This window comes from Panicum virgatum, chromosome 9K (assembly GCF_016808335.1).
Source record: "Panicum virgatum strain AP13 chromosome 9K, P.virgatum_v5, whole genome shotgun sequence".
NCBI classification, from domain to species: domain Eukaryota; kingdom Viridiplantae; phylum Streptophyta; class Magnoliopsida; order Poales; family Poaceae; genus Panicum; species Panicum virgatum.
The window spans coordinates 22,038,149-22,061,319 of NC_053144.1; the positions used below are offsets into that span (position 1 = coordinate 22,038,149).

At 46.4% G+C, this 23,171-nt stretch overlaps 3 protein-coding genes and 2 long non-coding RNA genes across 5 annotated transcripts; 3 read left to right on the forward strand and 2 right to left on the reverse strand.

Moving 5' to 3' along the window:
- Window positions 1-427: 427 nt before the first annotated feature.
- On the forward strand, window positions 428-1,508 carry LOC120650774 (glutathione S-transferase T3-like). Its single transcript, XM_039928040.1, has 3 exons — window positions 428-756; window positions 852-1,187; window positions 1,309-1,508. Exons 1-3 carry the CDS (start codon window positions 646-648, stop codon window positions 1,450-1,452), a joined length of 591 nt encoding a protein of 196 aa, XP_039783974.1. The 5' UTR covers window positions 428-645; the 3' UTR covers window positions 1,453-1,508.
- Window positions 1,440-2,585, reverse strand: LOC120650776. The gene is made up of 3 exons (XR_005665805.1): window positions 2,414-2,585; window positions 1,807-2,230; window positions 1,440-1,655 (listed from the first exon to the last, which is right to left on the reverse strand). It is a non-coding gene; the product is annotated as an uncharacterized LOC120650776 (long non-coding RNA).
- Window positions 2,586-10,247: 7,662 nt separating this feature from the next.
- Window positions 10,248-11,625, reverse strand: LOC120650777. The gene is made up of 2 exons (XR_005665806.1): window positions 11,112-11,625; window positions 10,248-10,696 (listed from the first exon to the last, which is right to left on the reverse strand). It is a non-coding gene; the product is annotated as an uncharacterized LOC120650777 (long non-coding RNA).
- A 1,118-nt stretch (window positions 11,626-12,743) lies between these two features.
- Window positions 12,744-15,196, forward strand: LOC120650779 (transcription factor MYB4-like). Its single transcript, XM_039928041.1, has 2 exons — window positions 12,744-13,153; window positions 14,332-15,196. Exons 1-2 carry the CDS (start codon window positions 12,891-12,893, stop codon window positions 14,900-14,902), a joined length of 834 nt encoding a protein of 277 aa, XP_039783975.1. The 5' UTR covers window positions 12,744-12,890; the 3' UTR covers window positions 14,903-15,196.
- Window positions 15,197-16,176: 980 nt separating this feature from the next.
- Window positions 16,177-18,836, forward strand: LOC120647827 (the record flags this gene model as incomplete). Its single annotated transcript, XM_039924659.1, has 3 exons — window positions 16,177-16,804; window positions 18,650-18,654; window positions 18,768-18,836. Coding segments are annotated over 3 exons (702 nt in total), but the record flags the coding sequence as incomplete, so codon positions are not given.
- Window positions 18,837-23,171: the final 4,335 nt, after the last annotated feature.

A 23,171-nucleotide genomic window follows, 5' to 3' on the forward strand; every position in this document is an offset into this window, starting at 1 on the left:
CTCCCCTAGATCCAGTGCTTTGAATGATTTTCCAGACCAATTGATGAAGATTGTATGAAGAAATTGCGTGCTCTTATGCTTTTCTCTGTATTTAAGTTGGTCTTGAGCAATCCTTTTGCTTTTCTCTGTATTTAAGTTGGTCTTGAGCAATCCTTTTAACAGCAATGAAATATTGGCATTTAGATCCTTGACTAGATTTCCATCCTGGATAATAGACAACACTGGTTGTAGGAAATCTGTGATCCCCTTTATCATCCCTAGAATGGTATGCATGGAAATAAATTTTACAGAATGAGGGGGAAGTAGATGAAGATAAGCATCCGAACCACATATACCTAGGTCTTTGCCAAGCAAAATTTTCAACACAAGCAATCAGAGATAGCACTGCAGATTGTTCTCCTTGCAAATTGGTGATGGTTTTTCTCTTGATAATTTCCTATTTTTGTAGTTCAGGAGTCAATGATCCATGGGAAAGATGTTAACTATAATAACTCAGGAATAAATATTTCACCTTGAACTAAGATTTCATCTTGAATTGTGCATGCCCCCTGTGTTTGTGTTCAAGTGGCTGCAAAATTGTTTTTTTCCCCAAGAGCTACCCTCTATTCTTTACCATACTGAATTTTCATATGTGATAGGCAATTAATGGACAACTTGTGGCAAGGAATTGGTGCTGGTTCTCAGCAGTTGGGTGAGGTGAATTACACCCCTGGCATCGACATAGGTGATCAGCAACTTAACAACTTCACTCCTGAGGTACGGAATTGAAATTCTAGTAGAATTGAACTGTGTTCTCAAATCATTTGTTGAATGTGTTATTGCACTAACTATATTATCGGTATCTATTTTAGGGATCCGAAAACGTTGACCCTATGCCAGCAAAACCAGCAAAGCCTAGGAAAGGCGGACCCGGACCCAAACGTTTGAAGAACTTCAGCACAAAGGAGGATGAAATCTTATGCTCGGCATACTTGAATGTGAGCAAGGATCCTATTGTGGCAGTGAACCAGTCAACGGGATCATACTGGGCAAGGATAACAGCTTATTGCGAAGAACACAACTGCCCAAGGTCAAAATCTTCCCTGCAGCACAGGTGGGGCGATATCCAGAAGGATACTTCAAGATTCTGTGGGTTCTACGCTGAGGTTGAAAGGAAAAACCAAAGTGGCAAGAGTGAAGATGACAAGGCAAGGAACTATACGCTCTAGTGTTACTATCATTGCATAAATCCTAGTACATTCTTTCTGATTTTTGCGACATTAAAATAAAAGGAGAGCTCCAAGCTTAAACTGGTGAATATATGTGCAGGTCAAAGACGCCCTCCAGATGTATGAGGGTATTGTCGATTCCACTTTCAAGTTCATTCATTGTTGGTACATGTTACGCAATGAGATGAAATGGAACGAGTGGCTCGCTTCCATGTCTGCAAGCAATGGGTGGCCTAAGATATGATTTCCCATAGAGCTCAACTATTGTCCTAGTGAATTCATCGACACACTCAAGGATCGTGCTCTCTCCCATACGAATATAGTCATCAAGCCGGTCCGCAGGCCCTCCATATGCAAGCATACGCAATGCAGCAGTTACCTTCTGAACTGTGGCGAACCCCGGTAGGCCTGCAGCGTTGACTTTCCTTTGGAAGTACTTGTTCTTGGCTGAAACAGCATGACAAATGTCAAGGTACATAGCTGTGGACATTCGGAAGCTGCAGACAAAGGTATGATTCATTAAACAATGCTATGAGTCATTAAACAGAGCATTTCGCACTAGAAAACTACAGAGAACTATGAAAGGAACAACACTAACCGGCGACGAAAGAACTTCTCGCCGTAGACAGGGCGATCGACAAAATAATCCATCATCAGCCTCCAATAGCCGCTGTACCTATCCCTGGGTACTATCTCCCTCCCAATTACAGAGCCACGGTGAGGGCGTTCTTCCTCCTCCACAATAATCTGGAGTATTGTTGCTGCAGTAGTAATCTCTTCCTGGGCGTCGAACTGCCGTGACAAGAGTTCACACGCTCTTTTCCTTCTCCAGGCCATTCTACACTCAAACAATGATGAAAAATTCAGGTAAACAGTTAGGGTTCTTGCCCAAACAATATATTCCCTTTATAAATCCAATCTATATTATATCCATGGCTGGTCCTTGCCCAAACTGAACTGAGGAATAGTATGTTTCAGAAAACCATGTCACAAGATGCAGCAGTGCCAGGTTTGTTCTTCAGCTGCACACAACAACACCAATCAATTTCAACAAAGGAACAACTAATCGAACCGATTCACAACAAATTCGTTAGGGTTCTTGCCCAAAACATATTTTCCCTTTATAAATCCAATCAATTTCAACAAAGGAACAACTAATCGAACCGATTCACAACAAATTCGTGGATATGAAGCCCTTTTCTTACCTCAATCCGATGCTCTAGCGCTCCAATGCCAACTCTGTCCGCCGCCTCGATGATTTTTGCCGCACTCGTCCAAGCCGCCGATGCCTTCCAGAGCCGCGACGACGCCGACGTGTGCCGGGCACGGACAACAGCCTTCACCAGCCGATCTCTTCGCCGCAACCCCTCCACCCTCCAGCACGGGCCTCTGGCGGCCTCCGCCCTCCGCTCCGGCGCTCCAACTGGCGGGAGCCAACCGACTGTTTTGCGAGGCCGCGCGCTGCTGGAAGGGGCTTCCTTAATCGCGATGCGGGTACTGGTTTACGGTGCGGATCGGATCCGTTTTACCGATTCGCAACCGCGAGCTGCTGGAAATAGCCTTAGGCCACACCCACACTACGCCTGGGCGGGCCCCTATTTCTCGTTTCATTCGTAGAATCAGAGACATGTAGATCAGTGGATGCAGGTTCATTCCAAGCTTTGGAATAACCCCCTGGGCCCCGGTCTCCAAACATGGCTACACCCATCAAATCGATCGGCCCGTTCACGTCTCCCATCAACATACTCCGTTGCTACGACCAGCTTGGACCAGGGTTAAAAAAACCGCTCGGAACCGGACCGGTTACCGCGGTTACCGGTCTAACCGGTCCGGCCCGGTTCCGGATCCGGGCGGTTTTAAACCGGGGCAAATTCAAATTTTAAATTTGAATTTCAGGAAATGAAAAAATCCCAAAAAAATTCATAAAAATACTTCAAGTTGCGAGGAATGTAATGGTGTCAAAATTTTTGAAATATTCATTCATTTGATATATTTTGGGGGCATTTGAATTTAAATAAAAAAAGGGCGGCCCATTAAGGCCCAACGGCCCATAACCGACACATAAGGCGCCACCCCCCCCCCCCCCCGAAGCTTCAGACCGGCGCCCCCACCCCATTTCCGCCTCCCTCTCCCTCCAGGCGGCGCCAAGAAGCCCGACCGGCGGTGACCGCCGGCCAACCGCTCGGGTAGCGCGGCTAGCCGGCCGGTAGAACCGTTTAGCCGGCCCCGGCCCGGGCGCAGCGGTAAGCCGGCCTGGGAGGTTTTTTTTTTCCTTTGAGTTGATTTACAAGTATTAGGCGATGGTGAGTGTAGTCCACCGTATCAAGAGACTGGGTATAGCAGCTCCGCTGGTGATGGTGACGGTAGTGACGGTGCTGATGCTGGTGGTGGTGGTGGTAGTAGTAGTAGTAGTGGTGGTGGTATTCCCATTCGTTTCACATGTATACATTGCACCTATATATGCACACCTGTTTCTGATTATGAGTACTAATTATTATATATGGTTAATTGCAGGGGAGACTCAGTTCACACATGCTACTCAGGACCCCATCATGGAGCACCGGAATCGCCGAGGAGAACGGTTGGACCGACGGACAACGATACTCCACAGTACTCTTCTTCCTCCTATAGCGATTCCAGGCACTCTTTTCACTATCCCATACCTGACATCAGCATGCAGCCACAGACGAGATGGGTGTACGAATGGGAAGACCCCTATTTTTACACTATGTTAGTTCAGGAATGGGAGACAACATCGGCGTGGACAGGGCAATCTTGGCAAGACTACAAGGCTGAACTGCTTAGAATGCGAGGTTTGAATGTGATGTCCATCGCCGAATACCAAATGGCGTCCAAAATGGGGTCTTCCCATTCTTACGTTGAACTATTATTAATGTGTATCAGTGACTACTGTATTTGTAGGCACGATTATGACTATGGTATTTGTATGCACGCGCATTAATATTGTATATCTCTGCATAATTATAAATTGTTACTTTGGTGTGGTATTTTACATTAATATGTGCATAGTTCATACCAAAATTTCCTTTTATTTCACACCACGGAACCAATTTAAAACTGTCGGTTTATTTTGTTCAAAGGCCGGTAACCGGTGAAACCGGTCCGGTTAACCGGAACCGGTGGCCGGCGGTTCGGTGGAATCGGTCGGAAAAAAAAACCTTGGCTTGGACTAGTAGCTTTAATTTAGAGTGCCAATAATGAAGATACTGACCATGTTTGTGCACAATGATGATATGTCTCTGTAGTAACAAATGATTGGGCCTCTGCTTGCTGTACATGCTTGCTGCTGCTTGTTATTCTTCGCCAACCAAGAGAGAGAGACAGAAATCGTTTCAGAAAAAAAAAACAAGAGACAGAAAGAGAGGTCCGTTTTTGCTTTTGGTTGAGAGAGAAAGGAGTGGATTTAGTTGATCCTGGTGGGGCCTAATAATTTCTCTTCCCTTGGAAATCCACACCCTGGACTTTGACCACAGATGGGAAACAATCTCCAATAAGTGTTTACCGACTAAAGTGCTCCAAATGTTCTACTATATATCAATCTATATAGCTGGGACTATGTACGGGCTAAACAATAGTTTATGCCATAGTAGCCCTCGTTTTATACGGTTTAGAATGCTAGTTCACCATCTGCGTTGTGCATTGTTTATTTGATATATATAGGGTCGCATGCAGATGCGGACTCCTGTTACTTATTCAGCTCTCTCAGGTCCGAGTTCGGGTCTATCTGTCTCTTACCTTGATAAGCGTTTTCTGAGACTTGTCACCGCAGTCGTTGACAGTGATTTCAAACTTCAAAGTGTTGCACGTTGTTGATGTAACGTAGAATGTTCACCTTTCGCCAAAAACTTACTGTGCTTTTGGTTAGAGGGAATTAATTAATAGATGGGAACGAGAGATTTTAGATGCAGGTGCTTTGGATTCTCTTGATTGTTTCGTGGCCTCGTGGGCATAAAAATTTCAGCGTGTGGGATGGGACGACACTCAACACAGGAAGAGCTGATCATCTCCAAAAAAACACACACACATAGGAAGAGCTGAATGCCCATAGGAATGGCCGAATGTGAGTGTCCAAATAAATTCTTTGGAATATTTGTGCTGAAACTGAAATGGCATTCATTTGCTGCTCGATGTTCTGGCAAAAAAGGAGAGACTGGATCGGACATGCCTCTGACTTTGCTTCACAAAAATCAAATCGTGATTACTTCTACTTTTCATTAAAAAAATACTACCTATTATGCTGGATTATACATATAAAAGATCTCGCCCTTCTTCGTTGATGACTTTTTTGAGTTTTTATTTGAGATTGACTTTTTGAGTTTCGATGCACCAAAGAAATGAAGATATGGCGATCGCTTGGCCGATGCTTGTTCATATAAACTCTTTGCACGGGCCAAAATATAAGCCAGCGTAAGTTAAGGTTGTGCTTGTCACCTCGGCCATTCCAAGGTCTAGAGCATCTTAAATTCATAATTTGTTTTGTTTTGGCAGATCTTTATATATATGTCTCATTCTTGGTCTCTATTCATTTCCACGTGGTCTGGACGGTGCGGTCTAGAGTATGCTGGATTCGGATAGGAGCATTGCCACCGGTACCCTATGATTGTGTAATTTAGTCAAACCTCTCCAAGATTCATAATCTAATTAATATTACAATTGTAATCTTTCTCAGTATATCAATAAAATCTGTGCCACGTGCTAAAAGAATTAGAGACATAAACTTCGGCGTAGGTATATTTGAAATTACACTTTGTTTCTCACTAAGAAAGGAACTGAAGGAAAGGAGAGAGCGCATGCGGACATGCCCTTTAATTTGTGTACATAACTTCAAATGTAATGATCGATCGTGATCACAACAGCTAGCACTACTACCATGGATTAGCAAAAAGAAAAATCTCGCTTGTCTTTGTGTCAAAATTAAAATAGTTTGATGCCCCCCTATGTGCTAGAACAGAGAAAAAATGTACGGAGTAAACGAAACGGGCAGTCAATCCAAGCACGCCCAACTTCTTTCCAAGGAGAGAGGATACTGTAAAAATGGTTCTTTTTTAGAAAAAAAAAAGAGCTTTCGTGGATGCATAGCATGACACATCATACACATCCACTAGCTCGTTCAAAGCTACTTCATGGCACGATGTGAACTCTCGCTTTCCTGGAGAGTTTTGAACAGCGGCCCCGCTGCAATTTTCCAGAGCAACTAGCCCGAAAAGTACTTCCTCTCCCTAGCACGAGTCCAACCAGGCCCAGCGCGCGCGCTTCCTCCCTTCTTCCACCGGAAACGTTACCAAATCAAGGTCATTTTTCTAATTAAATTCACAGTCCACATGCTGATTTTGGAGAAGAAGAAGAAGAAGAAGAAGAAGAAGAAGAAGAAGAAGAAGAAGAAGAAGAAGAAGAAGAAGAAGAAGAAGAAGAAGAAGAAGAAGAAGAAGAAGAAGAAGAAGAAGAAGAAGAAGAAGAAGAAGAAGAAGAAGAAGAAGAGAAAGAATCGTGTGTACTTACGAGAGGGACTTCACATTATTGGCATGTACAATTGTCCTGCTAAAAATTAAAGGTGTGTCATGCTGGTCAAGTAAATGTTATGGGTCACTAGTGCTCGATCTGGTACGTGATGGTACCTGCTTATTAGTTGGTGGTGTCGATCGGACAGCGTCGTCGGCCGGTCGTCGTCGTCGTCCCGGCTCGTCAAAAGGAGGGCACGACGACGTGTATGTCGATCCCCCGGCCATGCGTTCACATGCGGAGATGACAAAAATGTTGGCAACTAAAATACCCGACGAGAGAAAGGTATACATAGATGGCCGTCACACCGTGCGCAGCGTACTAGCTATCTTTATTAGAGTAGTGTAGCTAGACAAAGCGACGGGATAAATGATACATAGATGGTTCAGCGCGAACGGTCAAGGCCGCACTTGGGGTCGTGCTGCCATCGACTGCCGCAGCAGCCCTATATTGCTAGGCAGAGCCGGGCCGAACATGGCCGCCGCTTCGGACGAGCAATATGCATCTGCCATCTACATATTACCATCTTCCCTGCTAGATCAAACCATATACGCACACTTTGGTCAAACCAAAGTTTCCAAGAACCATCCTTTTTCAGTAACATTCTATTATTTTGACTTTTAGGCGTGCGCGGTTCTCTCCTTTGCACACTCGTTTCTCTTGACCTTTATCTTCTCCTTCACTCATATGCGATCGGCTGCGACCAATCCTAATAGACACTTTTCCTCTCTTGCAACGTAACGAGCCCTCCTCCCCCGCCTAATAATGCTGACTCCAACAGCGCACCGCTACCTCTTTGCCGCCACCTTCCACCACCCAACTCGATCAAATCATCTCGTCGTAGCTCAATGATCCTGCTGCCATCGTGTAATTGCCACCCATCATCTGCCGCCAGCAGCTGGCGGCGGCCCTGTCACCTCACCTTACCGCCATCACACTTGCCACCACCATCAATGTGGCCACTTCACAACAACCCCTTTAGAAACCCAGAAACCTCGAGCTCGAAGTCTTAAACTCTAACAACTTAAGTTCAAAAAAAAACTCTAACAATGATGAGGTTGTTTATCTCTAGCATTGGCATTGATTGATTGAGTTCTTATTTCTTTAAGTATTTTTTTCTCCAAGGGCAATTCCAAATGAGTAGTGTCTATACTGTCATATCATCAAGACATCACTTTCTGCGCTTGTACACTACATTCTCAAATCTTGTGTGTGCGGAAATAAGTATTTCTCACTATCTTTATAACGAAAGTTCCATTTAGATTCAAATTCAAATGGACAAAGACGGTAACAACGGCCTCTCCCAAAACACGAATATTACAACCATCGATCGGCACTTCATATTCAACCATCCTGGAGAAATTGTAGAAATCATTGTAAATTTGTAACGCCGCGCGTCGCAGACCTTGATTCGCTCTGTTCTGCTAGCAACCAGCAATAATACTTTTCTCTCACACCAAATCAGCACCAGCCACCAGCCAGCCAGCAATACTTCTCTTTCATAGCAAATCAGCACCAGCCACAGCCAGCCGAACAAGCGATTAATATTGTTTATACGCTTTGGACGCACCTGTGGGTATAAACAAATTTCAGCAAAAGTGGTTTAGTTGAATAAGCAAACGAGTAGCAACAATATTAATTTTGAATCTGCGCCACACACTTTATTTGTCGACGGCGGCAGACAAGTCGACCACTATCCGTTTGAACACACACACACACACACAGAGAGAGAGAGAGAGAGCAGAACTATTTTGCCCACCACCTTCGGTTCCAATATAATAATTTCCTTTGAGCAATAGAAAAATAGCATGCACTTTAGATGATAATCATATTCGCAGGCTGCGCATATTTGGCTTTCACGGGCGGTCATGCATGCCCAGCTCGGTCGTCTACGTATCTGGACGAGTCCTGTCAACCACAGGAAAAGGGAATAATCAATAAGAGTGATTTGCTTAGAAATTGGCCAGATACAATGCATGGTTCCTTTCTTTAGCGACCATAAATAATAGTAGTATACATCTTTAATTTTTCAAGCGTGAAATTGATCAGAAGGGTACTATAGTATGAATCATGTATATCAAATAGCGTGTTGTATGATACGATCTGGATTTTGTTTCTCTAGCAGAAAGAAAGAAAATGGACGTCCAATAATAATTAGCATGAAGGATTAGCTAAATACCGTGTAGCCTTATTTCTCCAGTACAATAAATGAATGCCATTGATATTCGATTTCCATGTCAAATGTAGATGGTATTATAGGCTGAGTTGGATGCATGGAACTTGCTAAGGTATGATCTGGATTTTATTTATTTATTTATTTCTGCGCAAAAACTCTAGATTTCTAATTTCAATAATGAATTATTTTTAGGGCATTTGAATAATGAATGGTTATGCACATAACTTTGTGGTGGTGTTATATGAATCAACACACAAGAAGAGCATCTCCAATAGATTACTCTCATATCTCATAATTTTAAAAAACACACATTCTCTACATAACTAATAACTATTTTATGTTTTTGGTAATGATTGTAGCAGCAGATTACCAATATGTAATCACCACGGATATGGTAGAGGGATGGATCTTCTTCGTTTGTGTGAGAGGGAGGGGTGCTTTGGTGATTACCAAAAGCTTTTTAGTAACTGGGTCTGGATTGGTAGTATACTGGAGCACTTCGAATCACCAAAATAGCAGTATTTGGTATTAGGGAGAACAATGAGTAATCTGTTGGGATGCTCTTAGGGATCATGTTGTGACTCTGCCGGTTGTATCCGGGTATCATGAACATGCAAACTAAAAATAAGGATGTATTGTTAGTGACGTGTATATGGCATCTTTAATGTATTTGGAGGAATCATATGCGTGAATATTCGTTGAGCCGCCGTCTCAAATTAAACTAGACCTAATGAAAATTGAATATTCGTTTAAGCATCTGTCTCACATGGTTGTACTCCGATCAAGCAATTGTCAGAGCCCGTGCCCCTGTGCGCCTCAGTGCCTGCACACCCCAGTATTGCTCAAGAAGCTTAGCAAATTGGCCCCTTTCATAGTTTCATGCATGGTGGTCCAGCTTGTGCTCTACTGCTGTCCATGACGAGATAATCTATTCTTCTCCTCCAATCTGGGTTCTACTGGCTTTTTAATTTTAAAATCAGGCACTAAATCTCTTAGGATCCTGTTGTCAGTTATAATAGGTCATAAGTTAGGCCAGTCTCAGTGGAGAGTTTCATAGGGGTGTTTTCAAGGGTGACACATCATTTTCACAATCTTGGTTTGCGGGATGAAACACCCTCTCTCAATGCACAGTTTCTTAATACAGTTTCATAGGCTAGTCTTAACATTTAATTGTTGCATGGCGTTGTGATCACTTGTGCCATACAAACTATGTAGCCAAATCTAAACTTGTTGCCATTTGAATGGCTGCATGCTTCTCATCAGTTGCTGCACCATTTGGTCCATTTTTTTTGTTTCCTTTTGCTTACTACAAGTCTAGAACATGATCATAGTAGAAATAAAAATGAATATTCAAAGATCTTGTAGGTTGCATTCACACTAGAAATTTTAGAGAGATGACAAACACACCCAGCAGATACACGCTTTGACACACACATACATCAAGCTTTCACACACGGATATCAGTGACAATACTCACACTTGAACGGAATTGAAACATTCAGACTTGAATTCACATAGAAATATCTCAGTATTGTTCTACGAGTTCTGGAATTTAGGCACTACAATTCTAACTGAAACATCTCAGTATAGTTCTCAGGAAGCAGAAAGCATTTTTTTAAAGCAAGCCAATATTGTTTAGAGGCAGCAACTAACAAAAACTTTCACTCTGAACATAATAGATCCTTCCTCCAGTGAGACAACAGCAAGCCAGCAAGCAAAACTGAAACATCTCGATAGTTGCTTTGTCGCTCTCTACTTCGCAGAGTGGCTGGAATTCATCTACTTGGTCACCCTGCAAAATGAATAGCTCGGCTAATTTGAATTTCAGATCTATGCAAGGCTAATTTGAATTTCAGATCTCATTCCCATGGTAGTGTTCTGGAGCTCTTTTTTTTTCTTTTCTTGTGACAGGGCATATTTTTGCAGTGTTAGAAATCACAATTATATTCTTCACTGCCTGTGCTCATTCGGTCATTCCCTTCCCTGATAAGTGGAACTAAATTGCTCGACTATGTTGTATGACCCAATAACATGCACGAAGTTGCAAGGGAATATGGGAAACAAAATCCGTAAGCGTTAACAAACAAAATTGCTCCTCAATTTCGACAAGCATAGCTCCACAATCCACAGTTGTATGACGACATGATTCCCCACGGCACAATTCCGCAAGGAGAAACAGGCAAAAAAGGAGCCGACCCCGCACTCACCTCAGCGACGAACCAGTGCAGTAGCTCGCACTCGACGATGCCTTCCCCAATCTGCGCCAGAGGGAGGTGAGGTGAGGTGGGCGGCAGCGGGAGGCGAGCTGCGTCCAGGCCATGTGGGGGAGGCCGTCGGAGGACAAGAGTCACCGCCGCCGCGGCCCTTCACCAAGTCGCCGCCGCTATTTGCCGAGCCACCGTCGGGCTGGGGAAGACCTTCGACATCTCACCCGCTCGGATGCTCGGCACCGGCGCTAGCAGGCGGCGGGAGGAAGGGCGGCGGCGGCGGAGGAAGCAAGGGAGGGAGGCCGATTTGTGGGGATGCCGATTGGCTTTGGCGGGAGCAGACGGGAGGATTTGGCGCGCGGAGAAAGATCGCGGGAAGTGGGAGCACGGGAGGCACAGCGGATCCGCCATGAAACGCTGGGAGCTCTCAGTGCACATTTCAACTGCGTTTCATCGGCTTGGAAACGCCGCCGGAGTCGTTTCATGGGGAAGAAACTTCCTCTCTCCTATTAATTTGGTTGCCAGCATGTTAGCATTTTTGTTGAAATCTTCGTAAAACTCTCATTGAGACTGGTCTTAATGCGTGGTGTTGTCCTCTTTTGATTAATGGGAGTGTGACAGGGGCATATGGCTGGCAACCAATCAAAACCAAGGATGATGCTGGGCTGGTTGGATCCTTTTAGATCGTTGACATGGTAAAGGTAGTACGGCCGTGTGTTTTCACCGAGGAGTTACCAATCCTGGCTGAGAGCAAATGGTGACTCGCTCCTCCTTGGATGCAAACTTTTGAAAACGTCGTCTATGCATCTCATTCGACCTTATTTTGTCAACTACACTACGATGAAACCTTCGTAAAATGACCATTTCTTACGGTGAAGTGAATACAATTAATATGTACTCTTGGTCGGCGATTTATTACTTTTGTCGCTATTACCTCAACAATGTGAAAACAGGCGGTAAGACGTTACTCCCTCTTCCAACTAACACTTACGTCAACTTAATCTACACAACCAGCATGACGGCACCTGTAGCTCCGTCATTGTCCGATGACTGACATAGTAAAACCTCTTCTCCTAGACGGCTAGACCCCGTCCTCCCCCACACCCCCAGAGCGCTACATCCCCCAGCCGTCACAGAAAATCCACGAGCCAATCAACCCCTTCTCCATCCTCCTCATCCCTGCCATGCGGACCCCACCTAAGCCCCGTTCCGTCCCCATCCATGATCCATCCATCCCCTCCCCCGTTTCTGAGAAGCCTGTGAAAGCTCCACACCTCCTTTTCCTTCAGGAAAGAAAAAAAAAACTGGGGAGGAAAGAGCACGATGAGTCCAACGCTGCGGCCAACGCGCGGGCTGGCGGCCACGGCCAGCAAGAGCCGAGCACGGTGAACCACACCCAGCTCTCGATCGGAAGGAAACAAAAAACGCAAGGCGTGCGCGCCGCGTGCGCAGTCACGTCTCGCCACTTTTTTTTTTTTGCCCCACGTTTCCCAGTTCTGCCCCCGCAATCCTTTTCGCCTCGCTCGCTTGCTTCCCCCCTGCGGCTGCGCTGCCTCGGCTGCAGCCCCTGCCACCATAAATACCCCACGCCGGGGACAGCCCGTCCCCGTCATCCTCGCGCCGCTCCACTCTCCCTCTCCCTCTCTCTCGCCGCTGCCCGGGACCGGACAGGAGCGCTACACCGAGTCCCGAGCGGGATCTCCTTCCGCCCAGCTTCAGCGCGCGCGGGCCAGCTCGATCGCCGCAGCCGCCGCCGCCTCGCTCGAGCCCGGCCGGTCGATGGGGAGGGCACCGTGCTGCGAGAAGGAGGGGCTGCGGCGGGGCGCGTGGAGCCCCGAGGAGGACCAGCGGCTGGCGGCCTACATCCGGCAGCACGGCCACCCCAACTGGCGCGCGCTGCCGCGGCAGGCCGGGCTGCTCCGCTGCGGCAAGAGCTGCCGCCTCCGCTGGATCAACTACCTCCGCCCGGACATCAAGCGCGGCAACTTCTCCGCCGACGAGGAGGCCCTCATCGTCCGCCTCCACTGCGAGCTCGGCAACAGGTCAGCACCACCTGCCTGCCACCTCCTTTTTTTTTCCCTGCTTATTGTTATCCGTTTTACCAAAACACCCCCCCAAAGATATTCCCGTTTTGATTCCCTTTGCATCTGTGGCTGTGTTTAGTTCCGCGGAAAATTCCTAAATTTTTTTACTGACGCACATCACATCAAATTTTATGATTATTAAATGTAGTTAAAAATATAGCTAATTGTATAATTTGGTTGTAAATGAAAAGACGAATCTTTTGAGACTAATTATTCCATAATTAAACAATAATTGCTAAATAAAACCGAAATGTATTACAACAACTTTTTCGCAAAATTTTCGCGAACTAAACACACCTGGCTATTTCTTCTATCCGCAAAAAGAAAATAAAAGCATTTTTTCCGGGAGATAAAAAAGGCCTGCTGGGTGGCCCCCGCCCTGCGCTGCAGGCACCAACAGTGGCTCAGATGGGAAAGATACTCCCCCATCTTTTCAAGCTTTTTCGTACGGCTTTTATCATTGCGCGGCGGCCGTGGCCACGGCCAGAGCCGCCTCGAAACCATAACTTATCCCCCACCCGCAGAGGCCAGAGAGGACAAGAGCCCCGGCGATTAGCCTAAACCTAAGCTCCCCCACTTGCAGATTAACCAACAAATCCCCAGCATCAAAGTCGCCAGAGATTCCATCTCGTTTGGCCTCTCCTGCCATAGGAAAATGGAAATCCAGGGCGCCTGATATGGCAACACCGGCGCTCGATCACCACTTGCGCAGGCTGCTGCTCCTGGCCCCGGACCACGCGCATGTGCAGCGCCAAGCTTCTGCATAGGATGGCATAGAAAATGGTTGTAGAGACTAGAGACGAAACGCAGTGGGATGCTGTGCTGTGCCCAAGGATTGTCCTGATCGTGATCCCATCCATCCTACCACTCTCAGCGCACATGAGAGCCCCCAATCTCTGAATTCAATGCCGGAGCAAGTTGTTTTCTGTACCCAAGATAAACTAGTCGTGGGCTTGGCGAGGAGGAGTTGTGCTTGTGCTTCGAAACGAACCTGCAAAAGCTAGCGGAATCAAATCTTTGCGGCATCGAAGTAAGAAAAAAAAATCTTGCAGGCTTGCATTGCACCGCGCCGATTTTTTTTTCTGCTCGTCGTGTTCCTGCTGGCGCTGACAGCTGACTGTTACGTGGCAACACAGGTGGTCCGCGATCGCGGCGCAGCTGCCGGGGCGCACCGACAACGAGATCAAGAACGTGTGGCACACCCACATCAAGAAGCGTCTGGAGGAGGACCCGGAGGGCGGCGCCTCCGCCGGCGGCCGGCAGAAGAAGCAGAAGGCGCGCAAGAGCAAGCCCGCCGCGCCCAAGAATAAGAAGCAGGCCGCCGCCGCCGACAACAGCGAGACGTTCATGACGGCGTCGCCGGGGCTGTCGAGCAGCGTGAGCAGCGGCGTCACGACGTTCTCCACGGCGGCCGAGTCCACTGCAGCGGTGTCGTCGGGCGACACCGCGGCCACCACCAGCGCGAGCCCCCAGACCGGGGCCGCCAAGGCGGATACGGAGATGGAGAGCTTCAGCTCGGCGGAGTTCCCGCCCATCGACGAGAGCTTCTGGTCGTCGCCGGACGTGGTGGACATGGGCCTCGGCGCCATGGACGAGGAGCTGGGCCTCGCGGGCCCGCCGTCGGCGGCCACGAGGGACGAGGACATGGAGTTCTGGCTCAAGATGCTGCTCGAGTCCGGCGACATGAGGGACCTCAGCGTCTTGTAAGTTGTAACACAGTAACAGCAGTTAGTGCAGAACCCGAGCTTAATTAGCCGCCACCTTGCAAGATTAGAGCCTCCTATTTTCTTTTTCTCTCTCTTTCTTTTCTCAATTATTACCCTTTTCCCATTTTCCGCCGATGAGAAAATGTTGGGAAATTCGATCGGGTGATTTCACCCTGCTTAGAAAAAAGAAATACTAGCAACATTTCGTTTGTTCTTTAGCTGGAGTCCGTCACAATTAATCAGATGCATGCGGTGCCTGTCCATCCTGGAAATGAGATGGCAACAGCGTGGTTAAGTTAAATTGCCTAACAATACCTTCCTATTTCCCCCCATTCCCATTGGTTCCACAACCACAAATTAATTGCCTTGAAAAGAGGCTCGATTCATTCGCAGATGGGGCATCCAGATTCCTGATTCAATGTATTGGGCAAGAAAAACAAATGACCTGCCGTAGAATTAGCACTGAACTACTCCTAGCTGAAGTGGGCATTGTTTCAGAGTAGCACCGCTGTCACCACTCATCGTACAGATCGTGTCGTCGTGGCCCAGCACAAGGTTAACGTTTCTTGGCGCACGAGTCCGCGGCGGCATAAAATTTACTTGTGATAAAGCTGGGCGGGGCACTGTGTGGGGGCTACGGCACCCATCATGCTTTTCAAATGCCTGCAACAGCAAAGAATTGGGTTTCAAGTTATGCGGGCTCGTCTTTCTCTAAATTCATCCTCTAAAAAATATTCTCATCCTAATTATTGAGATTCTCTCCTCTATCTTCTTTTCTCCCGCGCTCATTGTACTCTATATCTCATCTTCTATATTCTAGTCATCTATATTTTCTACTCAAATCTACCCTACCTGCCCCTTCCAACGGCACTGATGTGTGGGACCCACCAACTTTATCTCCCTTCTCCCATCCCACCCACTCCCCCGTCTTTATCTCTCTCCTTCCCTGTTTCTCTTCCGCGGCGAGCCGGCGGCGCCGAACTACCTCTTCCCCGCGCAGGTCCTTCCCCGGCGGCCCTCCCCATCCTCCGGACATGGCCGCCACTGGGGCAGGGGCGGAGCTCCGCCCAGGGGAGCGCTAGCGGACGCGCGCGGCGCGATGGCGGCGAGCCGGCGCGGGCCAGGGGCGGAGAGGGGGGGGGGGGGGCGGACAGGGGCCTACCCCCCATGAACCCCAAATTTACATTACAAATTTAAATTTTGATTAAATTTTTATAGAAATTTGTATGGTTGGCCCCCCTAACAATGAAAAAAACAACATCCTGGCTCCGCCCCTGGCGCGGGTGGTTCGACCACCACGGCGGGCACCGCGGCGGCGGCGGGTGCGGGCCGGCGGCCGCGGGCGTCCAGGTGGTGGACCGGGCGGGTTGCACGGCGCAGACGTGCCGGTCCTGCGTGGCGGTGACGCTGGCGGACGCCATCGCGCTCGGGTGCTGCCCGTGTGCGGTGGTCAGCGTGCTGGGGCCAATGCTGGCCTTCGTCCAGGCCCCGCTCGCCGTGGCGCGCCGCTGCCTGTGCGTGGTGACGACGGAGCGCGTGGCAGCGAGCGGGCGGAGTAGGGGGCATGCGCGCACGGCGGCGCGAATGACGACCTGCACGCGCGCGGCGAGCAGCCAGCCGCCCGGGCGGCAGGGCTTTCCCTCGGCATGCGGACGAGGCTCGACGTTCGGCGGCGGGGGACGAGGCTCGCCGCGCCGCACCTCCCACCTCGGCGTCGCGCCGCACTTCTGCTCCCTTCGCCGGCGAGCGGAGCTTGCCGCAGCCCCTTGCGCGGAACTCGGCGCGGGTCCAGGCGGAGCTCGGCGCGGCCCCAGGCAGTGCCACCGGTGGACTCGGCGCCACTGGCCCTCCCTTTCTCTTCTCTCTCCCAGCGCGAGACCTTCCCCGGCGGAGCTCGGCCTAGGCCGGCGGCGCGGCGAGCAGCGGACCGCGGCGGAGCTCGGCCTCGACTGCGGCGCAGCGAGCGGAGGAGCCCGGTGGCAGTCCACTCGTCTCCTCCTGCTCTCTCTTCTCCGGGTGGTGCGGCGGACGAGCGTGTGGGCTCCACGCCACGCTGGCTCATACAGGAGGAATGGGAAGGTCACCAGGACGGAGCTTCCGAGGTGTGTTTAGTTCCAAAATTTCTCATTACAAACTTTATTATTCATCTATCACATCAAATCTTTTGCTTCATACATGGAGCATTAAATGTAGGTAAATAAAAAAACTAATTGCATAGTTTTAATGTACACGACGAGACGAATCTTTTGAGCCTAGTTAGGTTATGGTAGCACAATAATTACCACAAATAAACGAAAAGTGATACAGTGTACTACAGTGTCCGATATAATCCTTTTTATCACTATTTTACGGATCTAAACACAGCCCCGGAATCATTCCGGGCGCGATAGAGGACGCCGCTGCGGTGGTTTCGTCCGGTATCTGGCATCCAGTATCGGATACAGGCCCCGCTGCGGGCAGCCTCAGGGCATGTACAGTCACACAGACGGCAGTCCGTCTCCAAAAGACTGCAATCTGACACAGGCGCGGCCCCACGTGGGCCGGGGGTACTGTTCACCATTTTAAAAATAATAAAATGCACTGTTCATGTGGGCCGGGGTACTGTTCATAATAAAAAATAATAAAAAGGTACTATTCATGTGGGCCCCATCGGGTACTGTTCATAATAAAAAAATATAATTCGAAATTAAAAATAAAAAAATAAAAAAGTGGCCCCATGTGTTTAAATGTTTAGTTTTTTATGAAAAAAAATTATATACTACATTTACCTCTATTATATATTGGATTTTATTTTCACTTTGTGAACTCGCAAAATATAATTGAATCATACATTCATTTCTAACCCTATCATTTTTTCTACCAAAATTAATAATTAGTGTAAGCTAATCCATCAATTATATCTACTAACATACACAAAATAAATTCTTCTATGTACTATTTATACAGGGATGGACCCTGTGTGTTATTTAGGTGTTACCCACATAATATTCAATTGGAATCCACCCATAAAATATATTTAATTATTTATTTACATGAAAACAATAACCATATTTCATACACTACGTCTACACGTGCTAGCCCCTACTACTTATTGGATTTTAATTCCACTTCATAAACTCGCAAAATATAATTATATGACAATCTATCAACTATACCTATCACACTTCATTCAATACATCAACACGTTGCCAAAATATATCAGCACGATATTACTTTAACTATAATATACGATAATATATTTTTATTATTATTTTACATCAAATCTTTTGCTACAGGCGCGCAAAGCGCGCCAACCTGCCTAGTAGACTACTAAAAACTCAGGTCATACAATCCAAGGACGAAGTGTCAACGACCAGCACTTTAATGCTCCACATCAATCTGAACCTGTGCATGCGCGCACACGCTGTCGAGATGAGGAGACGAGTCGTACAACGCAACTCCTCGCGACGCTTGGGCCTCGGAGCACGGGCCCTCGCCGTCGTCTCACGAGGCGACGAGGTGACCGTCTCCAAGCAAAAACATGAAGATAGAGACGGACTGAGACTACGCGTTGTACGTGCCCTCATTGTACCTCCAGCTCCAGCTCTCTCGCATTCAGAGCCAGGTAAAAAAAACGCGTAAAACAAGGAAGAATTCACGGCTCAAGCAACGGATGACAAATTACTCAAAATGTCTTTTTGTGGATGATTCTCTCTTTCTTGAAAACACTGGGCGGATACTGCGTTTGTCGTGGAAATCTGTATTGCAGTACAGGTAATTAATGATCTTTTGTAGTGTCAGCAGAAATTATTTCAGAAGTCTCAAAGCTGGGTGTGGGCGGATATGCTTTTATTTTACTGAAAGCAACTGAACATTTCAAATGTTAGGCTCAACGGAAAGATTTGTGGACCCGAAATGTCAGCTGCGGCAAAGAAAAGCCAAGCCACTGCAGTTAACGAGCTAGGCCGAATTCTCGGTTGACCGCGTCAGTCAAACGACCTAGCTAAGCTAAAGTTTGCGTTGTTTTGGTTCGTAAGTAAGCTGGATAGCAACTAAAGTGATCGTGCCAAGTGCCTTTTTTTGGGTGGTAATAACAAGTCGAGAATTTGCCTTGGACTTTGTCTCTTTCTAGATTATAGGCGCCTCAGGTCGTAGCTGTGGACAGGCGCGGCTCCAGCCTGAACACAGGAAAAGGTTGGTCACAGTTTTATACATATGAGGTCTCAGAGAAATAAAGGGCCAATTCTCTCGATGCCATTAAAATTTTAGCTAATTTCTTTATTGCCATTGATCCCATATGTCATAGACACAAAAAAAATCCCTTCAATGCCATTTAGTGGCATTCAAGGGATTGACGAAAATTTCAATGGCATTCAGGGAATTAACTCAGAAATAAAAGGCAACTATTTCATACTACATCTTTTCGCCATGCAGCTAAGAACAGTTAGATTCCTACTATCAGTTTTTTTTTTACTTTTGCAAACTGCGCATTTGTACAAAAGGTTTAACGTTCACGGCTTGTCAATGATGTGTATCTATTCTGAATAAATGAATTACGTATCAGCAACATATACGCGCTTTTTCATAAAATTCGGTGTGTGAACTTTCAGCACTGAACAAGCTAAGGTATGCAACGTGCTTTGGGCCACATCCGTACAAGCAGCCAGAAGAACCTGGAGCACGAACGAAGAACTGGCAAAAGATGATGTGAAAACGTGTACGTCTATGTCGTCAGGCAACTTAGAAAACCCAATATGAAGCCATCACGCCGTTTATCAACGCCCGGCCGGGGAAGTCCAAACAGAGCTGACCCAGCCCAGCTCCATCTCTTCTGCGTTTCAAATCAAATCCCGGCCGGTGGATTCTGGCTTAGTCAAAGGCTAGATGAGATCACACGATCGAGCAATCGGCAGGATCAGGAATATCATTATACCAAGCTGCTACGGGTTAAGGGTATCTGAATGAATTCCATCTCGCAATCGCAGCAGCATGACGTGAACACGGCTTGGGAGAGCATATCCGCGTGCAAACAACTCACGCTGTAGCAGGGCTTGGCTGTCCTGCAGCTTGCAGATGGCTATCCAGATCTTCTTCTTTTTGAAGGGGGGAAAAGTTTTTTTTTTGTTCAGTCAAGGATGCATGTATACAGGAAGTGCAAACTCGTGCACGGCGTTGTACGGTCGATGAGTGACACGGTCCACGGCGGAAGTGTTCGAGAGTACGCATCTTCCCACTCTCGCAGCACACCCTACGGAGATACGGGTTTCGGCCTAGCTAGCTAGCTACTCGCCTGCTCCTACAGTCTTAGGCACTGTTTAGTTGGTGAAAAATTGGTTTTAGTACTGTATCATATTTCGTTGTTATTTGACAAATAATATCTAATTATTAATTAATAGACTTAAAAAATTCATCTCGTGCTAATCAAGTAGACTGTATAATTAGTTATCTTTTTCAACTACATTTAACACATGTATGTGTTCGAACATTCGATGTGACAAGTACTGTAGAAATTTATTTAAGAACTAAACATGTGTTGACGCTAATCTGGTCAACACACCGGTACGCTAGTACGCGCGGATCGCAACGATCAATCACCAACGAGCTTCAGACGGCGACCGGTCAGACCGGTTGAAGGCAGAAACACGCGAAAACCTAGAACCTCGAGCTCGGGAAGGACTCTGTCGGAGCTTGAAGATCTAGGGTTGCTTTGAGGTCGGCAGGCCACTCAAGACGCCCTTAAACGCCGTAGAGACGAGCAAAGAACAGCAAGTGGGTTGGAAAAGATTAGGGCTTGATATATTGAGTAAAGAGAATAGTTTTGATTCGATTGTGGTTAAAAAACCTTTAATCGGCCGCAGCCTTTATATTTATAGCCGGGGAGGACATACACCTTTGAAATCGGGTTACAATAGGACTCTTAACATGAAACCCTAACCCTACTCGGAGTACAGGCCCAGACTGGTCTGACCGGTCAGCCCAACCGGTTAGACCGATCGGTCTCGGTTATTGCCAATTTTGGCCTCCAACACATGCCCCCTGTCTTTTTAGTGAGCTATGCAAGCAAAAAAGCAAGTACCTAACACATGCTCTAATGATACAGAATTACAACTCTAGAACTGGCCTAAAAATAATGCTAAGGGCAATATCCAAATACCGGCCATCTTCATCTTCAAGCGTCTTGCTAAACACTTGGGTAGTATTTTTTCAAGTATTTTCCATTTAGAACCCTGGGTAGACGTGGGTAGACGTTTTCCATGCAGCGTCTCCACCATATAAAAATTTCCGAAGATAACTTTGACAATCTTATATGGATCTTCCCAAGCCGTCGACCACTTGCCAAACTTATTGTTCTTTGTCCCATAAAGCAGAATTGTCTTCCAAACCAGCTTAACCACTTGAAAAGATTTAGACTTTACCTTCTTGTTATAAGCTCTAGCCACCCGAAACTTGTCCTTCTCAATTTTCTTCAAAACTTGTAACCGCTTATCGCTCACTTCATCAATATTATCCATCATCAAGTCATGATAATCAACAGCAGAAATGTCATTTTGTTTAGCCAATCTATAAGCGTTCAGATTTACCTCAACGGGTAAAACGGCCTCTTGACCATAAACAAGTTCAAAAGGAGTAACTTTAGTATCACCATATCTAGATATGCGATGAGCCCATAATATTTCGGATAAAACCTCATGCCACCTTCTAGGATTCTCTTCTATCTTTTTCTTGATGAGCCTTATCAAAATTTTGTTACTAGACTCGGCCTGACCATTGGCCTGAGCATAATATGAAGATGAATTGAGTATCTTGATTTTGTAAGATTCGGTAAATTCTCGTACCTCCTTTGAAATAAATGATGAACCTTAATCCGTTGTCAAAGTTTGAGGAATGCCGAATCTATGAATAATATGCTCCGTAATGAACTCAATTACCTCTCTATATGTCATATTCAAAGGTATCGGTCCATTTAGTAAAATAATCTGTCGTCACCAACACGAAGCGATGCCATTTTGAAGAAGATGGATTAATTTGACCAATAAAATCCAAGCCCCATCCTCTGAATGGCCAATGCTTAATGATAGGATGTAATAACTTAGCAGGCACCAACTGAATATCACCAAACTGCTGCCATTCTTCACATTCTTTATAATATCTAAAGCAATCCGAAATCATATTTGGCCAATAAAAACCGACTCTCCTAAGCAACCACTTCATTTTAGGAGCCGATTGATGTGTACCACGGATGCCTTCATGCACTTGTCCCGTAGCAACACGAGCCTGATCGGTACCCAAACACTTGAGAAGAACATCATCGGCGGTTCGATGACAAAGCTCATCGTCAACGAAAATATATTTAAATGCCAAACGCCGAATATTTCTCTCTGCACCACGATCAGGGTCCTTTAAATATGATATGATAGGCACCCTCCAATCTTGCAGTTCGGCCTCAACCTTTTGAGTAGAATTTTCGGCCGAATTGTTGTTCATGCCGCCCTCAGCGGTCAGATCGGTTACCTGTCAGACCGGTCGGAGCGGTCAGACCGGTCTCAGCGATTGGTCGGACCGGTTCGTTCAGAACCAGTGACTCGGCTTTAATTCGCATTGGCTTTCTAATGTTGAAATATTTCTTCATCACATTATAGCCTGATGCTTGTTGAGCCAGAGCATTAGTCTTTTCATTATCTTCTATTGGAATATGTCGAATCAAAAATTCATCGAAGTAAGAGATAATATCAAGGCATTTATCAAGATATGCATTCAAAACTCCATTGTAACATTGGCATATCTTGGATACTTACTGCACCAACAAAAGTGAATCACCAAAGGCTTCAACATGCTTCACGCCCATAGATTGTAAAAACTCCAAGACAAATAGAAGTGTCTCATACTCAACTTGATTGTTCGTGCAAAATTCTTCCAATCGGTTTGATAACTCAAAAACGGCACCACTTAGAGAGACAAAAACATTACCAATGCCAACTCCTCTCCCATCATCACAAACTAATCCATCAAAATATAATTTCCATGGTGTGCAAGTAATATAGCTGACTTCCAGATCATGCTCATCACTAATCCGATGTTCAACAATAAAATCCGCTACAATTTGACCTTTTACGGACTTCAAAGATTCATAGGCCAAATCATATTCTACAAGTGCATAAGCCCACTTGCCAATTCTCCCACTTAAAATCGGCTTTTGTAACATATGCTTAATAACATCAGCTTGACAAGTTACTATGCATGTACTAGATAACAAATAATGTCTCAACTTGGTACAAACATAGTATAAAGAT